A 19,217-nucleotide genomic window follows, 5' to 3' on the forward strand; every position below is an offset into this window, starting at 1 on the left:
GGACGTATTAGGTCTTGTGGCTTAAAACTCAAGAGGTTTCAATTATTAAGCAGGGCAAAGCGTACTAAACAAATGGATAGAAAATGCTTACTGTGGCTCACCTGAGTAGTGAGATTGCGTGACTTCTGAGGCCGATTTTACAGCTCTCGACAACTCAACCATCTTACGAGCTCGATTGATAGCTTGCCTTCTAAAAGTATGCAAGGGATGCCTCCTTGACAATGTCAGGATTGACTCGCTCGTAAGAAAATGAGAAGAGTCTTGTGTTGGTTTTACTCTTGTTTAGGGGCACCTATCAATTATTTGTTCATTGGGGAGCTTCATTTTTAGACGGTGTACAACCAATTGAAGGTATGCATGTACGGTGGATGTGGTGTTTAGGGACGGGGCAGTCTTCCTCTTTGTGCGGGATGCTGTTTGGCTAGTGACCCGAACACCAACCAGCTAGCTGGTTTCAAAGCTCTGTGGGCCTCACCATGATGTATGTGTTTTATCCATGCCGTCCATCCATTTTAGCACAGAAAGTATTGAATGCTTACCGTTGAAAACTTTTTGGGGGCCAAAGAAGTTTTGGACCAAGCTGATACTTTTATTTTTTTCCTTCGTTCAGGTCTATTTGATGTTGGACATTCAATCAACACTGTTTTCTGTGGTGTGATCCACCTGAGATTTGGATCTGCCTCATTTTTTGGCTTACGCCCTAAGTTAAGATGAAAAATGGATGGACAGCGTGGATAGAACACATACATCATGGTGGGTCCCATAGAGCTTTGACACCAATTAGCAGACTGGTGTTCATGGTGGGTACCCGTACCACCTCCTTTTGAATGGTCCAAATTGCTAACCACCTGATGTTGACCGGTTAGATTGCTGTCCACCATCTTGGAAGGGTCCAAATCATTATCCAGGTATTTTTAACAGTCCAGATTGCTTCCATGATTACCACTTCTTAGGGGAATTCTGTCATTTGAAAAAAAAAAAAAAAAGACTTTAACCGATGTAAGTTAGATTCTAAAGGTAAATTGTCTAAGCGGTTGTCTTATTCATAAACTTAACAAAAAAAAAAAGCACACGTGCAGATATGAAGTACGTGTGTGAGATCTAAAGCTTTACCATGATGTTGGGAATAATGCTTAGATCTTCTGCCGTAGAAACTTTCACTCCTTGCGTAGGCCACAACGTATAAAGTAAACTGATACTTTAAAAAATTCCTAACCATTCATTTATTCGGGTATGGTGTGGCCCACCTGAGGTGTGAAATAGCCTAATTTTTATGTCAGACGATATAAACAGTGTTGATCACCTGATAAAAAGCTCATATCACACATGAACCAAGTGTCAGATGGATGGCATGGATGTGTATAGCTCCACACGTGCATGGAATTAGAAAACATAAAATCTCTCCCTCTTCTGGTTGAATTTCAGTATTTTATCGGCTCGCCGCCACCCAATGATGCCCCATGATGGTATGGTCCGATGATTCTGAAACGTCCATTTTATCATTACTGCCATATATAAGATATTAGCCCAGAATTATGACCATTTCTTTACTTCCGCCATCCATCAGAAGGCCAGAGTCGGTGGTTTTTTTCTGCAATGGGCCACACACATGATGGACGGTTTGGATTCACCAACCATACTGACATGCGTACCTGAAGTGCATGTAAATGACTTGAAATAAACTAGTGATGAATTCCTTTCCCAACTCATTGTAAATAACAGTCATTTTATATCCTTGAATGACTATATCAATACCTCTCGACTGCTAGCAGAAGATTAGCACAAGCGCTGTATATATATCCCAACTAATACATGGCGCACCCGCACATCTTACAGTGCTGTAGTCCAGCACAGCACACTCCTCATTCAGTCCATTCGCTCCATCTGCAAAAGTAAACCCATGTTTCAAACATCGCAACGTCATGGCTGCCATACATGACTAACCAGTGAAATCCTACTCGCCCTATGTGAAGGCAACATTCGGTTCATTCATCTGGTGTGGCCCAAAGTACATGCTCTATGGCCTGAAGATCAGGCAGGTCCGCAGGTCCAGTAATCAGGTGGCTGTACATGTACATGGAAAGGGGACTCCTGGCCAATCTATTCTAACCATTCGTCTTTCATATATGTTTGACATGTGCATCCACCTGATGAGTACCAACCTGATTTTTGGTTCATGGCACGTATTTGGTGGGGACTCGGATGCGGGAGAATCAACAATCTTTCAACAGTGCACACGCTACTGGCTCAAAAATCATGTCAATCCACCACTCATAAGATAGGCCACAAGCATGTGTTGTCGATCATTTTCTACTGCCCATTTGCCTCACTCATGTCTGCCCTAGTGGATGAGTTGTTGTCTGCCCTAGTGGATGAGTTGTGGCCTGATTTTTGGGCCATGGCATGTTCACTGCAGGCCCCATCTAACAATGGTCTGGAATTCAAGTGTCGACCATGTTGGCACATGAGCTATGAGACCCACTCTCCATCTCGTTACTGTGTTCCCCTTTCTACACGTCACACACGTGCCTAGCTTATATTAATTTCTTGTAATAGATGAAGGGCATTTCACACTCAAAACATAGCTGGCTAATTAGTTCCCACGAACAAAATCTTGCACAACCATTTCAAAAGAGAGGATTGTAGGCCCCCTAAATGCTCCTCTCTCCATGCACACCTTTACCACCCAGCACATGAGAATCTCTAACCAGAGCATAAGGTGGCCCCCACCATGAAGATGACCTGGTGAATGAATCAGGCTAGTCCACTCAGGAGGGCCCCACACACATTGACTGTGAACAGTGGGCAAATTTATTGTTATGGCCATTTTCTTTATACAGAGGTAGCCCACCTATTGAGTGGACCGGCCTGATTTTGCGCCACCATCTTCATGAGTTCATACATATGCTGCATGTTAAGGCACGCATATGGAGACATTGAGTGGGGACAGAAACCCTCTGCTAAAGAAAAGAAGTGAAACCAACACCAAGCTTATAGATGAAGTAAACAAAGGCAAGACTCCTGTCATGATTACCTTCCAAAGGCCATCATTCAAATAGTGCATGTTATCCACACCAATTCCCTTGTTGATAGCCCTTCTGCAGTAACAAGAAGACAAATAGTTTATTTTCTCCACAGGGAAATATAAAAGATATGAAATACAAGTTGTCTCCAAGTCAATAAAAATTTCCTTCTTCCCCTTCAAAAAAACGGGGGGGGGGGGCGCGGCCTAACATCTCTTATGTTAACGTGTGAACTATCTGAAAAAGTTTCAGAGGGATTTAAGAAGTGCCAACAGCAACTCAGCAAAATTGATTTGATAATCAGCTATAGTACAGATGACTCAAAAACCTACTTCAACTCAATGGTTGACCACTGGCCTGCTACAGAGTTTATCACCCACGTTCGATTCTGGGTCTATAAGCAGTGACAATTGGCCTACAAGAACTCGCTTTTGCTGCAGCTCTGGTGGGTGCCATGGATTGAGCGGGATTCGCAGGCTATTCTCAGTATCATTATGTCAATATAAAATGGCTCAGTGGTATGTTAACAAACTAGTCCACTACAGAAACAAACATGATTGGCTGACATTTGTGACAGGTTTTGTTTGATAGATTTCGGGAATCATCCTTCCACAAGTTCATTTTCATAAGAATGTTAGCACTTATGGTAGATAATGAGACTACTTCTCACATCACCAGTAGCAGAGTCCACATCACCCAGTCATCCAAACATTCCATCGAAGCATCCAGTCAGTATGAGCAGTGTGAGTCAAACTTCAAAATGTTGGACAAGATGTATCAGCATGAAATGAATGGCAATCTCAAAAAGAATTTTGTATTTATTCGAACTACAGCTAGGGCTGTACACAAACCGAGTTAGCTCAGTTAGCTCGCTTGACTCAATTTGACTCGGTTTGAAACTGAGTTCGAGCCAAGTCGAGCTGATTTTTTTAGCTCAAAAAAATTTCGAACCGAGTTCGAGCTTGACACTCGACTCGGATCGAACCCAACTCAAATTGAACTTGGATCAAACCAGTTTGGTGACTCGATTACTTTGATATTGATGTTGCTCACCAAGTGTTTGACGAAATGATTCACCGAAGTGTCTCTGGTGGCAAGGTATGTATATGAAACAAATACCCTTTTTTCTTGATTTTTATATTGCTTACAACATGTTTGATAAACTAACTATAAAACCACTGCTGCTGTTTTACATACAGTGAGATTTTGAAGGTGCAGTCCATGTGTTTGTGAAAATGCTGCACAGGTGAACTCAGCTTGAACTCGGCTCGAACTGGCCCGAGCTGCTGACCGAACCGAGCCGAGCCGGCCAGTCAGGCTCAAGGACCGAGCCGAGCCGAGTTCGAGCTAGGGTATCTTGCTGGCCAAGTCGAGCCAAGCTGGGCAAAGCTCGACTCGGATCGACTCGTGTACACCTCTAACTACAGCACTCAGATTGGTGAATGTTCGCACAAATAATGGCTGATAATTGGTGCATATTGGACGATATCTACCAACATTTAATTGGTTTTAGAGCTGGCTGACACATGCTCTGATACAGATAGTATGAACCTTCAGCACAATCAATGACTAGTTGCTTTTTTGTTTTTTTTTTTTTGAAAAGTCGCATATTATATTAATAGAGGAAAGATAAAACCAAAAAAAGTAGGCTGCACCGCTGAGGGAGCTACACAGACTACTATAAACCTAAAAATAGCAGATTACAGCCCTTTAATTTTTCTACGTTAACAGCCCATTCCACAACTAACAATCTAGCTCTAGCAGCAACGTAATCAGCTGATTTGGATTTCCTGATAAAACATCTGCCGTTTCTTTCTTCCCAAACAGCCCACCAAACAGCGAGCAACGCCATTCTCCATAGCGGCAACTTGTTCTTCTCAAAAGAAATACCATGCCAAGCCTTTAAAAAACTTCCTGCTGATTTTGGGGCTGCCCAAAACATTTCGAAACGGGATAGAATATCCTTCCAGATATGGCTGATGAAGGGACAGTGAATAAATAAATGGTTCACCGTTTCCTCATTAGACATACAACAAAGGCAGACATTAGTGAGAATCATCCCTCTTTTTCTTAGATTGTCAATCGTGAGAATTCTATTCTTGCCCACCAACCAAGTAAAACCTACAATCTTTGGAGGAGCTTTGTACTTCCAGATTTTGTTGGTGTATCTCTTCTTCCTTGTCCACTCCTTTGTCAACGCACCTGTAGAACGATCTAACCGAAAACTTTCCTGATTTATGTTTGTTCCAAACTAACTTATCTTCACTTTCCAAATGTAACTTGACTTCTTGAATGCAGTTTAGGAGAGCCACATACTCTTCAACCTCGTTGTCCCGGAGATTTCTTCTGCACTCCACATTCCACACTATAACACCCCCATTCACAGAATAAGTGGCAGCAACTGAAGTGTCCTGATTAGCCACAATGCGGTAAATACGCGGAAACTTATCTTTTAAAGCTCCATCCCCTCCCTACCCATGAATCTGACGAAAAGCTGATCCTGTCTCCTCTTCCTACTGTAAAACCGATTTCTTTGAGAACTTCCTCCTTAATAGATAGCACCCCTTTCCACAAATTACCATCCTCGTATCCCAACCTCCAAATCCACTTTCCTAAGAGGACCCTATTCATCGTTTTGAGATCTTTTATTCCAGCCCCTCCATCTTGAACATGCTTGCAAACCTCTTTCCAATTCAAAAGATGATATTTCTTTTTATCTTCCTTTCCATGCCATAGAAAGTTTCTCCTTAGCTTCTCCAATTTTTGAAGGATCGCACCCGGGCACGAAAACAGAGACATAAAGTATAAGGGGAGATTCGAGAGGGCCGCCTTTATAAGAGTGATTCTTCCGCCTAGGGAGAGATATCTGCATTTCCATCTAGCAAGGTAAGTGTCTAATCTGGAGATTACCTTTTCCAACATATGTAATGGAGGTTTTCCAGAACAGAGAGGAAGACCCACAAAAGTAGTCGGGAGGGAACCCACTGCACAATCAAACAAGTCAACAAATTTCAAAAGCTCTTCTACCTCCATGTTTATACCAAACATCTTTGATTTAGCCATATTCACTTTAAGCCCCGAGACCACCTCAAAACACTGGATAATCGTACGAAGATTGATAACTTCCTCTGCTTTGCTAAGTAGGAGAATATCATCGGCAAACTGCACATGCGAAATCGACCTATCCATACCCTTGACATTAATACCACCAATAATGCCTTGTTCCTGACCATTATCCAACATTTTCAAAAGAGCTTCCACCACTATCAAAAACAAGAAAGGGGATAGCGGATCCCCATGCCACAGACCCCTAGTGCTTTTGAAGAAGCCTTTAGGGGAGCCATTGATGAGAATCGAGAAGAAAGCAGAACCCACGCATTCCCCCATCCATTTCCTCCACCTTTCTCCAAAACCCATCCGATGCAGCATGTATTGTAAGAAACCCCAGTCAACATGATCATAAGCCTTTTTGATATCCACTTTACATAGGATAGCTTTACGCTTAGATCTATGACGCGAATCCACACATTCTAAAGCAATTAGCGTGCTCTCAATAATCTGTCTTCCCGGTATGAATGCACTTTGATTATCAGAAATAATCTTCCCTAAAACCCCTTTCAACCACGTAGCTAAAACTTTTGCCAGAATTTTATAAGGGCTACCAATTAAACCGATAGGTCTAAAGTCTTTTAACGACTCTGCACTTGAAGACTTTGGAATTAGAGTAATGAAAGAAGCGCCCAGCTCTTTCGATATACGACTTCTAGCAGAAAATTCTTGCATATAGGCCATGATGTCTCCCTTTAGAACTTCCCAAAAGGATTGGAAGAAAGCTACTGGAAATCCATCAAGTCCGGGAGCCTTATCGCCTCCAAGATCTTCGATGGCCCCTTTCGCTTCATCTATTATGGTTATTGGAGATTCCAGCCCAATTGCTTCTTCCTTAGAAATTCTGTCAAACTGCAAAAAATCTAGGCCCAGTCTCTTCCAAGCTTCACCCCTTAAAAGGTCGCTGAAATATCTGACTGCCTCTTCAGAAATGATTTGCTGATCATCAGTTCTCTGCCCATTGACCATCAAACTACTGATTTTGTTCCTTCTGGCCCTCGCACTCGCTATGGAATGGAAAAAGTGAGTATTTTTGTCACCTTCTTTGATCCACCTAGCTCTTGATTTCTGTCTCCATGATATTTCATCCTCCAAAACTCTAGCTCTTGATTTCCTAAACTAGTTGCTTTTATTAGGAATTTCTCGTTGAAGAATGGCAATTGTGATGACCAATTGATCACAATGAAATTCTCGAATTTTATTTATTTATTTTTTTTTTTTTGAACAATGATATGATATATTAAAAATGGCCAAAGCTAAAGCATACAAATATACAAAAGAACAACACCCCCCAGCAAAAGCCCCCTCAATTGCAAGAAGAGAAGATTGAAAAATCTAAGCTTCCACCCAATCCTTCGAATTAAGAATTGCCATATTGAAAACTTGCACCAGGCCTCTCAATTTGTTGTTGAACCAACATTGATTTCTTTCCCACCATAAAGCCCAAAGGGTCGCTAGCAAACTTAATCACCATACTCTTTTCCTTTCTTTCCCCTTTCCCCCCACCATGCCATGCAATGAGAAATTCCTCTATTGACTTCGGGAACACCCATAGAACTGAAATTCTCAAAGATTGGCCAATCCTATTGGCAAAAGCTACAAACTTCGTTAAAGGCATCAATATTGAGCAAGGCGAAACGCCACAGGCGCGGGCCCTCCCTCCCTCCCTCGTCCAATCAGTTCTATTTGGGGCACATCCAGACAAAGCAAAGTAACGAAATTTAATGAGTTCTTAAAAGAAGCTGGTTGAGGTGGGTCACTTTCATGTGGTTGGTTACAAAGCTACGATATGGATTGCGTAAAGGAATTAGCCAAACAAAATAATCCACCAGCTATATTGGCCATCCACCATCATCTATATTTCAAAAGGCCCCTTTCTAGAATTAGGTAGTGAAACAGTCAGCACGCAACCTGTTCATATTAGACCTGATGCTTTCATTTCAGGTCTAGGAGGGACAGAGCCTATGTGATACAAAAAGGAGTTGTGCATCTAGAAGAATGCTAGGGATGAGTGAAATTTTTGGGTAGGAAATTCAAGGACATTACTCAGTTCAAAGCTGAGAAAAGAAGCAGCCTCCTCTTTTAGGTCAATATTTGGGAGGGGGGGGGGGGGGCCTTGCCTTGAAATTACCAAGGCTCTCAAGGGTGGTGAAGTACAAAGTTCGCTCGAAGTTGGGACTCCCATGAGAAATGGAGAGGTATGGTGATGTGGAATATTATCAGCAGAAGAAATCTAAGGATAAGGAGCTGGATGATTTCACAAATTTGTTGGGCCTCAACAATGCGGTTTTCATTCGTATAATCTACAAAGATTTTAGACTATGGAAGTAGTCTGCCGTGGTTGGTTAGGTTGTAAAAAAAAAAAAAAAAGATCCTTTGCATCTTAAACTTTTAATGTCAAAAGAGAATTTGCCTCTTTTCTTAGGTTTGTGGCCCAAGGCTAAGGATTTTTGCTTGGACTGCAACTGCTGACAAGATCCTCATCTACGATCATTTCATGAATACACAACAAAAGCACCCAAGAGGCATTTTGGGCGCTTGTTTTTCTCTGATTGTGTTCTATGAGTTTTCCAACATAGCTTGTGGATGCATTTAGGAGCTGGTGGGTAGGGCCATGTAAGGAAAGAGGAAAATTCTTATGGCAATTTCTTCCACTTTCTTCGAATTGGGAAATCTTGAAGGGGACAAAAAAAATTGAATCTTCAATTATGAATTGTCTCCATGCCCAAAATTGTTGAGTATAAAAGGTTGTCTCGTTGTGTGGTCATCATCATCATCATCTAAGCCTTACCCCGACTTTTAGTGATCAAAGACCAGGGTTCGTCAATCCATCAATCCTATACGTCGTCAGGTCTGAGAGATTGGCACATGTATCGTTTAATAATGTGGAGGGACATTCAAAAGCATAGGGAGGAACAACAGTGGGGAGGTTATGGAAAGGAACTAGAGCCTTCTTAGAAAGTGGTGGTGAAGATCTGGCGAAGGAATGAATGCCCTTTGTATTTTTTGATAGGTAACCAGGGCTTGAGCTCTAGACATCAACGTTGAAGCATTACCAGTTTATCAATGAGCCATGGGCTTGAACCCGTGGCTCTTTGTAGGGTTTTTACTTGGGAAGAATGGCATCTCTAGGAGGAACTGAGCGTATGAGATACAAAAAGGGGTCGTGCATCTAGAAGAATATAAGTGAGGGATGAGTGAAATTTTTGGGTAAGAATTTCAAAGAAATTACTTGGTTCGAAGTCGAGAAAGCAAGCAACATCCTCTTTTAGGTTGATATTTGGGAGGGGGAGGAATCCTTGCTTTGATGTTGCTAAAGACTCTCAATGATGGTTAAGTACAAAGTTCACAAGGAAATGGGTCTCATATGAGAAATGGGTAGGCATAGTGATGTGGAATATTATCTTTAGAAGAACTCCAAGAATAAGGAGCTGGATGATTTCACAAATTTGTTGAGCCATGAGGTTTTCATTTGTAGAAGCAATAAAGATTTTTAGACTATGGAGGTGGCCCCCAATGGTAGGTTCTCTGCATTTTAAAATCTTAACATCAAAAGAGGATTTGCCTCTCTTTGCTTAGGTTTGCAGTCCAAGGTTAAGGCTTTTTGCTTGGACCACAACTGCTGACAAGATCCTCATCTATGATCATTTCAAGAGTTCACAACAAAAGCACCCAAGAGGTATTTTGGGTGATTGTTTTTCTCTGTTTTGGTGTTCTATTAGTTTTCCAAAATAGAATATGGAAGCATTTAGGAGCTGGTGGGTAGGGCCATTTAACGAAAGAGGACAAATCTTATGGCAGTTACTTCCACTTGCTTCGTGTTCAGAAATCTTGAAGGGGCAAAAATAAATAATAATTAAACCTTCAATGATGAATTGTCTCCATGCCCAAATTTGTTGAGAGTATAAAAAGTAGTCCCATTGGGTGGTCATCATCATCATCATCTAAGCCTTGTCCCAACTAATTGAGTTTGGCTACATGAATCCTTGTCTCATCAAGTGGTGGTACCTTGTTAAAAAGAATTTTCAGGAACTACAATTCGGACATGGGTAGGGGGAAAAGTGGGGGTTTCCACAAAAGGAAGTTTCCACATAAGGGGGAAAAAAGTTTCCACGTAAAGGGGAAAAGCAGTGGATCCTACACAGGATGCAGGTTGGGATATTGACGCGAGTTCACTCGTGAGATCAATCAAGAGGAAGGTCATGCGGGATTTCAAGAGGTCATTCGCACAAGAGGGAGATTCATGAAATGATCTATCTCGTAATTCGGTATAGAGGTACATGCAAGAAGAAGCTAGAGTCAGAGCGGATGTGGGAAAGGGAGATAATCGATTGAACGAGGGAGCAAGGAAGAGTCAAAGCTCCAAGCTGTGACACGAAAGGAAAGGGGTTTGAGTGTCGGATCTAGGGATAAGGTCATAGTGGCGAGGAACGGAGGGGGAAGGGCAACACCGTCGAAGGTAGCAAAGAAGGAGAAGGGAACAAAGGTGTTGAGGTGGGGAAGGTAAAGGGGAATCTCATTGATGGATGCAATGGGGGATAAGGGACTTCTAGCATGGAGAAGAGTGAGAATACTGAGAATGGGGAGGAGAGGCTTGCAGAGAAAGATAATAATGGGTAGCGGGTGCTGGTGGAGGAGAAGAAGAGATCAGGATTAGGAGGGGGTGGGAGGTCTCCCTTACCAAAGCTCCCCACCCTCTTCATGGAAAATTTTCCAAAGGGATGGCCAGAGCTTCACTTCAGAGGGTGTTTGGTAGCATGCGGTCAACTAAGGAGGTAGGTTCCTCTGGTGAAGGGTAAACGAAGGCTCGGGCTTTCGTCTACATCTAGCTAGAGAGAGAGGAAGAAGTTCCTGGTGGTGAGTTCAATGCGCCCGATATAGGCTAGATGTTGTGAATCGGGTTGCAAAGGAAGTTGTGGAACAAAGCTCGGCTTGTCCTATAAGGATGCAGTGGCCAATGACATCCTCGAGGTAGAGCAAAGACACAGAGGGGAGCCCGTGGAGAAGCAAAAACACTTTGGGGATGAGAGATGGATCTAGATGGAGGATAATAGTGATGGCCCAGTGGTGAAAGTCCACCTAAAGGTGGTCGAAAATGTTTCGGGTGTGCTTCAATGCAGCTTAGTGGCACAAGTGCAGTGTTTTAAATATCGACGATATCGGCCGATATATCCCACGATATATCTTGTTTCCCACCCGTGCGATACAAACGCACAGGTAGTGCGATATATCCCACGTGTTAGATCTAGCGAGCATTTTCGAATTTCGATCCTTTTATTTTCTGTAAATCATGTTAAATTAGTGTCAAATTGCAACAAATCCATGATTTTTCATGTTTTGCATGAAAAATCATGGATTGGGAGCTTCGATTTCAAGATTTGGAAGAGATGAGGCCGAGTTGCGGAAAATTGAAAAAAATCAAAATTTCCCAATTGCTCGCAAATCATTTGCAATCTGTGTCCAAAAATAAAATCAAACATGTATGTAACCTAATCTTGTGATTCTTATTTTGCTTTTGAATGCATTGCTTGTATTTCTACACATCTTCTTACATTTATAAATTATATGTATAGACATTGAATATACTTGCATCAATTCAGTTAGACAAAGCATAGATTTAGCACCCCATATAAAGAAAACCTATTATGTGTACTTGTTTTTTTGTAATGTTTTGATTTATAAGTGTGTATTGATATCTTTTTTAACAATCACTGAAGTTTCATTGAAAAATTCGACCAATTTCCCAATGTTTCCCCATGTTTACAGCAACAACGATACATTACATGATACAACTGATATATCTCATACGATAACCAATATATATCCAAATCCCAAGAATGCAATACGTAACGCGATACCAATATTTCGAACACTGCACAAGTGAAGCCCAGCGTAGCCATGGGGGAGGTGAAAGGCTGGCTCTATGAATGTGCAAGAGTAGAAGGCCCATATGTTCTCAAACTATTAATGGAGAATGAGATCTAGATTTCTTTCAACCTGCAAGTGGAGCTAGATAAAATTATCATCGTCAAGGTCCTTTACAACGATGGGCAGGTCATGCGTCTCTGCCAGTGTTTTAAATAGTGAATAGTGTGTAGCATAGCATTCACCCTCTGAAGCGTGAGGCTTGAGCTACATAGGTTGTGCTTGGTTACCAAATATCACGAAATTTTATGATAATTTGCATCAAATTAGTCTAATTAATAATGAAATGTAATGGCATTTGGTGCAACCAAACACAACCTAAAATAATAGGAAAAGCAACCTAACTGATTTAATACTATTACTTGTATTAGTTAGCTAAAATCATTAAAAAGATTAACGAATTTTTTATTAAAAAGGAAAAAAAATATAACAAATCATTGAAAACATCAATTAATTTTAATGTTTTAGTAAAAATTGGTAAAAAAAAAATAACTTGCAGTGTAAGCTAGTTAGCATATACCAAAGGCTATGTAGTGCGTAGCATATGCAAAATTAGCATGTAGCGTATGCTACACATGACTTAAGCTATTTTATGAGCTATGTGACGTTAAGGCTAAGCTACACTACATAGCATAAGCTATATGCAACAAAGCGTAGCTATTTAAAACACTGGTCTCTAAAAACACAAAGACAAATCACTGTTCGGGCAAGAGGTGTGGTATCAATTATGGGAGATGCCATTAAAGTTCTAGTTCATGCAAGTCTTTGTGACAGTTGGTTCATGCTTTGGCAAAGTGGTTGTGGTGGACCCGGCAACGGAGGGAGGAGCAGAGGTAAGGGCAGTGAGAATCTATGTGAGGAAGAAAAAGTCGCATGTAGTTCCAGAGAGGATTTCGCTTGTTGTGGGGGAGGAACGAGTGTTAGAGAGAGTGATGGAAGGGAGATGGCCTGACCAGAGCAAAGGGTTGGCCTCTGTGAGGGAGGAAGGCGTTGGAGGTCGGCCATGGGGAGCCTTTATAGTAGGATTGGGAGATGATGGAATAAGTACAACGGATCACCTCACGAGGGAGGGGTTATGTGCTTTACACCCATTGGTCGTCAGGGGTTAGGTGGAGCAATGTTTGTTGCTAGTGCGACACATGGCAAGGCAATTGTCTCTCATGCATCAGTGGCAAAATAGGGCGGCTCATTCAAGGGTCAGAACGAGGCAATTTCAGCATTGCCCTGCCCTCTGTCAAGTTCAAAGCAAAGCGTGTCAATTCAGGAAGAGGATCGGATGCCAGTTGTCACCTCGAGTAACAAGGTTGGTGCGGAGGTACTGGAAAAGGTCGATGTGCATCCCCTTACCATTAGCTCTAAGGTGATAATGGTTGGCAGGGTCTTGAGTTGCTCTACATGTAACACCCCGAACTTTTCAATACCCGAGTATTGAAAGTTCTCGAGTGTTACCATGAAATTTAACGTAATACGTACATGTGTACAACATCAAACTAACTATCCTAACCTTACATTATTTCCCTGACACGTATCTAACCCCTGAGAACAATCCTCACCCACAAATCAAGTCATCCGACTGTAGATCACATAGTTTAATACATGTACGTTCCACTAACTAAATCAACGAATAACCCTTCATCCATGATGATTTAGACATAAGTTCTTTTATAAGAATTACTTAGAAATGTGCCTAATATCATGTAGACCCATTAGATTTCACAAAACTATTAAATCAGTAATAATTATGAAAATGCCATTAACTTAGGCCTCGAATTATAGATACATAGTTTCCACTATCCAATGAACGTGAAATTTTATATCATGCCTATGAATCCTAAATTAACTGTACATGTCGAATTTCAACCCTTAAATCATTGTAAAAATAACCCAATGGATAGATTAGCCATTAACCATTGAGTTTAGGGCTCACTTAAGATCCATATGCACTACATGCGCTAGGGATGACCTCATTAATGATCAACAAAGAAAAATGGACAGAGTAGACCTAACCGTATATCGTTATGGACCTCACACGCAAGGTGCATGTGCACCAGGGCTGGTACACCAGCACTGCACAGAAACACCTGGTGCGGTCAAATCACGTTTGACCCACACTCTTCAACAGAAGAGAGAAAATCTCTCCCGTTCCCGCCGCAGCGAGGATTCAAACGGATACCGCTAGCATCACTCGCGGGCCACTTACTTGACCCAGATGATAGATCCAAACCGTCCATCACGATCAGGGGCCACCTCCGTCCCAACCCTAGGTGTTCATGTGTGGGACTTTACACGTGAGTGCACGCAATTCCCAGCAGAAGGACCTCTGTGCTGCAACGTCGACTGACAAAGTCCATTTGAGAGCGCTGGTAGCCCACCATTACGATGATCCTCGATGATCAGAACCGTTCACCTCGTCCAAGGGTCAAAACCGACCAGATCCCGGTCCTTTCACCTCCAACTCAACCACGACAACAAACAAATCCTCACACGATTTCCTACTGCAAATAGAGTTGAAAGAAACCCAACGCAATCCCACTTCTTCCACGTAATAAACCCATAGACAGCTATCAGAACTTGATCTAGGTCGTCCAAACCTAGGAAAAGATTCCGACCTTGACCAGGCTCTCAGAAACCAACGCATGGAGAAAAAAGAAACATGGGACTCCACCGTCTTCCCTTACGCAAACCCCACCTCCAAGAATTGCGTCCGCATGACCCCAATAATCACGTTCGCTGGAAGGCAACGCGATCGAGGCCATCCATTCAGAAGCCCACTCAGGGACAACACTATCCGAGATCCGATTTGATCCAAGGAGCAAGAGATATTGGCGGTCAGGCGAACATTTCGCCCACCAAACCTGCGTCCAACCTTTATCTTCGCAAGTTGCTACGTAGACAAGTCAATGCCAGGAAGTCCAGCTGACCTGAAGCCTCACGCCTATAAAAGGGGACTTTCAACGTCCCATTGAGAAGAAAAAACATGAGAGAGAGAGAGAGCAACGTCCAGCTCCCTGCTGGACGTGGCAACAAGAAAAGGAAGAAGAAGAAAGGAAAGGAAAGGAAAAGAGAGAGAGAGAGAGAGAGAGAGAGAGAGAAGGAAATGAAGGAAAGAAAGAAAGACAAAGAAAAGGAAAGGAAAGGAAAGGAAGGAAAGAAAGACAGAGAAAGAAAAGAAAAAGGAAAAGAAGGGAAATGAAGGAAAGAAAGAAAGAGAGAGAGGTTGTGTGCTAAGTTGACTCGCCGAGTCAGCCTCTGAGTTGCTACTCGACGGTAGTTCGAGACAGGAAAACAGGTTCTGATCCTAGGATTACTCAGGGCCTTTAAACTTATGAGCAGATATCAAATAACTTAAGGTGAGGGTTTTATCCTTTAGGCTTACATTAATTTAAGTTATTATATTTACCTTGCCTTACATGTCATCCTGTTGTTTCATCTTGCTTTTACATGCCTTCGTAATTTTTCTATCTTGCCTTTAACATACCTTCGACTTACTTTGAATTCTTCCAGCAATTATATGTTTTATCATCAATTATTTGCCCTTAGGGCCTGTTTGATTTTTCGAATTCAGTGCAAATGCCCTGTAAATACCAGCTTATTACAATATCACCCTGTCTGGAAATAGGTAGGTACTTCTGCTTGGGAAAACGGTCCAAAAGGATTAACTTAAATTTGTGGGCCCCACCATGATGTATATAACATATCCACGTCGTCCATCTGCTTTACCATGACATTTTGAGGCATGAACCAAAAAATGAGGCAGATCCAACATTGAAGTGGCCCACACAAAAGTAAATAGTGGCCCCAAGAAGTTTTTAACCGTGGGTGTTTGATTACCTTTTTTCCTGTGGTGTGGTCCACTTGAAATTTAAATCTGGCTCATTTTTTGGGTCATGCCCTAAATTCAGTTGGCATAACGAATGGACGGTGTGAATAATCCACATACATCATGGTGGGCCCCACAAATAATTAGCAGCATCCTCGATTTTAGCGTTGAAAAAAGTAACGGTTAAATCGATCCAATGCAGTAATTACCTATGGAAATAATCATTATGTATTTACAATGCAATTACGTTTACCTTAGAAAATCAAACAGTCCCTTAGAGATTGTAGTATAATGTTGTTTACATGAGATCTTTATGAATTTATGTGGAGCGATGAATACAAGCCTTGCCCTTGCCTTATCAAATATATTGAGTTGGCCCTGCCACTCGTCTCTTTATTGAGTTGGCCAGTGCCACTCCTTCCTATTAAATCCGCCGTTACCACTCTTCTATTTGTTGAGTTAGCCATTGCTACTCTTCTTTTATTGAGTTGACCATTGTCACTCTCCTCTTTATTACGTTGGCCATTGCCACTCTTCTCTTTATGTTATTGGCCTTGTGCTATCTATTTTTAAAGGGCTTGGGCATGTGTCTTGATATTCCTAAACTCCCATGATTCAATGGATTTCCCTTTTTGGTGCAAGTTCTATGTTGGATATCCCTCTTCTAGCGATCGAATATATATCGTGGAAGTAACGTATTTTCGGTAGCAGCCCCTGGGGCGACACGTAATTACATATTTCATAGCTAGTGATGCACAAATCGATGTAAGTAATTCGCAATACATGTTACATCACTTCCGAAATTGAATGTCGCAAATAGTCGCTCCATAAACAAATCGTGTCACGTAATTCATCCAGTCATGTGTTGTGTTTGTCTTGGGGTAACCGCATAAAACCATGTTAAACATGGGACACGCCAGCGAATCTCTGTAGTATGGGATGCGGGTTGAGTCGGATAACTCTAATCATATTCCACATTGTGGCAATCGCTACGTGTGATAAACCACATATACTTTGCTAGGCATGCATCTCATGTAGGTTGCTTACGCATATTGATACCGCTCGTAGTTGTGGAGTACGAGACGTATCAGAACCTTTATATTGCTTTTATGAATCTCTTGAATTATTGTTAATCTTGAAGGATAACCATCACTATGAGTAGGGCGTTGACCATCTCCCAACCGTACAGATGATGCAGGTGATGTACAGATTGAAGACTTAGAGGACCATCTCCCTATGGAAGATCATATTGAAAGAATAGGAAGATAGTTTTACTATTTAGTTTCATACCTCCGTTGCAAACTCGATAAATGTAATAAGCTCCCACTGAGAAGGCATTTGATGATTTTTTTACTCTAATGAAATAATCAATATAGTCGATTTTATTCTCGTGATTGTTACCTTCATGAATGTATGTGGATGTGATCCAAATGAAAAAAAATAAGGTGTGATTTTTAAAGCATCCAATTTCTACATTATTAACACCCGATTTCCTCGGGCACGAGTACGAACTCTGGCCGTGAAAATTCGGGGCGATACAGTTAGTATCAGAGCATAAGAATGAGATTAATTGGGCCTGAGGGAGTGGACCATTATAGGCTTTACGCGATTAGGGCATATAATGAAATTAGATACATACACTCAATGAATTTCCAAAAGAACCAAGGAGTTGAGAAAATTAGAAACTCATATTTAGGTCCCCCATTGGAAATTTTCCAATAGATTACTTAGGTCCCCATCAACCTTCCCCAAAAAAATTTCATCTCCATTGTCGTCAAGTCCAGTTGGGATGTCTGGCTTTCAACCAGACGACCCGGCTTCAAATCCCAACAACAAAACCATAATCCGGAAAGGCGTAAGTGTGTTAATCCAATTACCAAATCTCGGGGTCGAGATTTTGTTTAAGGGGGTAGGTTGTAGTGTCCCAATGCATGTGGCCAAATTATACTCGCACCTAGACATGTATATATCTACCTTATGAGTAGTACATTAAAAACTTAAGCATAATGAATCAGTGAGGATGGTAGTAGAAATTTCGAGTAGTGTATCAGATACTCAGAGTACGTAGTGAAAGCTTAATGAGCCACAGAGAATTATCCCTTACGAAAATATAAGATTTCGTGATATTCCCCATGAGTTTAGAACAATCGAGATTATGGACTGATGGAACCATATTTATGCGAAATTGCGCGGTTTGACTCGAATTTTAAGTCCTAGAAAATCTCAAATGATCCCAATGCCCTAATCAAGCAAAGGATCAAGACTTAACGGGATTATGAATTGATACCAACAAAACCTCTGTACTGTGCAGGTGAAGGGTCTGTGTATCGAGCGCAAACCCACTACAACCATCTATTCATATTACCTCGAACACAGGAAGTAGGGAATCCTTAGAGGCATAGGAAATTACTCGGATAACGGAAGTACTAAATTTTGGGGGTCAAATTATCTTTAAGGGGGGTAGATTGTAACACGCCGAACTTTTCAATACCCGAGTATTGAAAGTTCTCGAGTGTTACCATGAAATTTAACGTAATACGTACATGTGTACGCCATCAAACTAACTATCCTAACCTTACATTATTTCCCTGACACGTATCTAACCCCTGAGAACAATCCCCACCCACAAATCAAGTCATCCGACTGTTGATCACGTAGTTTAATACATGTACATTCCACTAACTAAATCAACGAATAATCCTTCATCCATGATGATTTAGGCAAAAGTTCTTTTATAAGAATTACTTAGAAATGTACGTAATACCATGTAGACCCATTAGATTTCACAAAACTATTGAATCAGTAATAATTATGAAAATGCCATTAACTTAGGCCTCGAATTATAGATCACATAGTTTCCACTATCCAATGAACGTGAAATTTTCTTTCATGCCTATGAATCCTAAATTAACCGTACACGTCGAATTCAACCCTTAGATCATTGTAAAAATAACCCAATAGATAGATTAGCCATTAACCATTGAGTTTAGAGCCCACTTAAGATCCATATGCACTATATGCGTTAAAGATGACCTCATTAACAATCAACAAAGAACAATGGACGAAGTAGACCTAACCGTATATCGTCATGGACCTCACACGCAAGGTGCGTGTGCACAAAGGCTGGTACACCAGCACTACACGGAAACACTCGGTGCGGTCAAACCACGTTTGACCTGCACTCTTCAACAAAAGAGAGAAAATCTCTTGTTCCCACCGCAGCGAGGATTCAAACGGATGTCGCTGGCATCACTCGTGGGCCACCTACTCGACCCAGATGATAGATATAAACCATCCATCATAATCGGGGGCCACCTCCATCCCAACCCTAGGCGTTCGTG

At 41.5% G+C, this 19,217-nt stretch overlaps 1 protein-coding gene across 1 annotated transcript in view; it reads right to left on the reverse strand.

Annotated features, from left to right (window-relative positions):
• Nucleotides 1–1,599: 1,599 nt before the first annotated feature.
• LOC131225470 (uncharacterized) overlaps nt 1,600–19,217 on the reverse strand; it is a 29,655-nt gene continuing 12,037 nt past the window's right edge. The window contains exons 7-8 of the mRNA XM_058220998.1: nt 3,035–3,098; nt 1,600–1,884 (exon numbers count right to left, since the gene is read on the reverse strand). Coding sequence (XP_058076981.1) covers nt 1,867–1,884; nt 3,035–3,098 — 82 coding nt within the window. The 3' untranslated portion in view covers nt 1,600–1,866. The remainder of the gene's footprint in view (nt 1,885–3,034; nt 3,099–19,217) is intronic.

This window comes from Magnolia sinica, chromosome 14, assembly GCF_029962835.1.
Source record: "Magnolia sinica isolate HGM2019 chromosome 14, MsV1, whole genome shotgun sequence".
In the NCBI taxonomy this organism is placed as follows: Eukaryota; Viridiplantae; Streptophyta; class Magnoliopsida; order Magnoliales; family Magnoliaceae; genus Magnolia; species Magnolia sinica.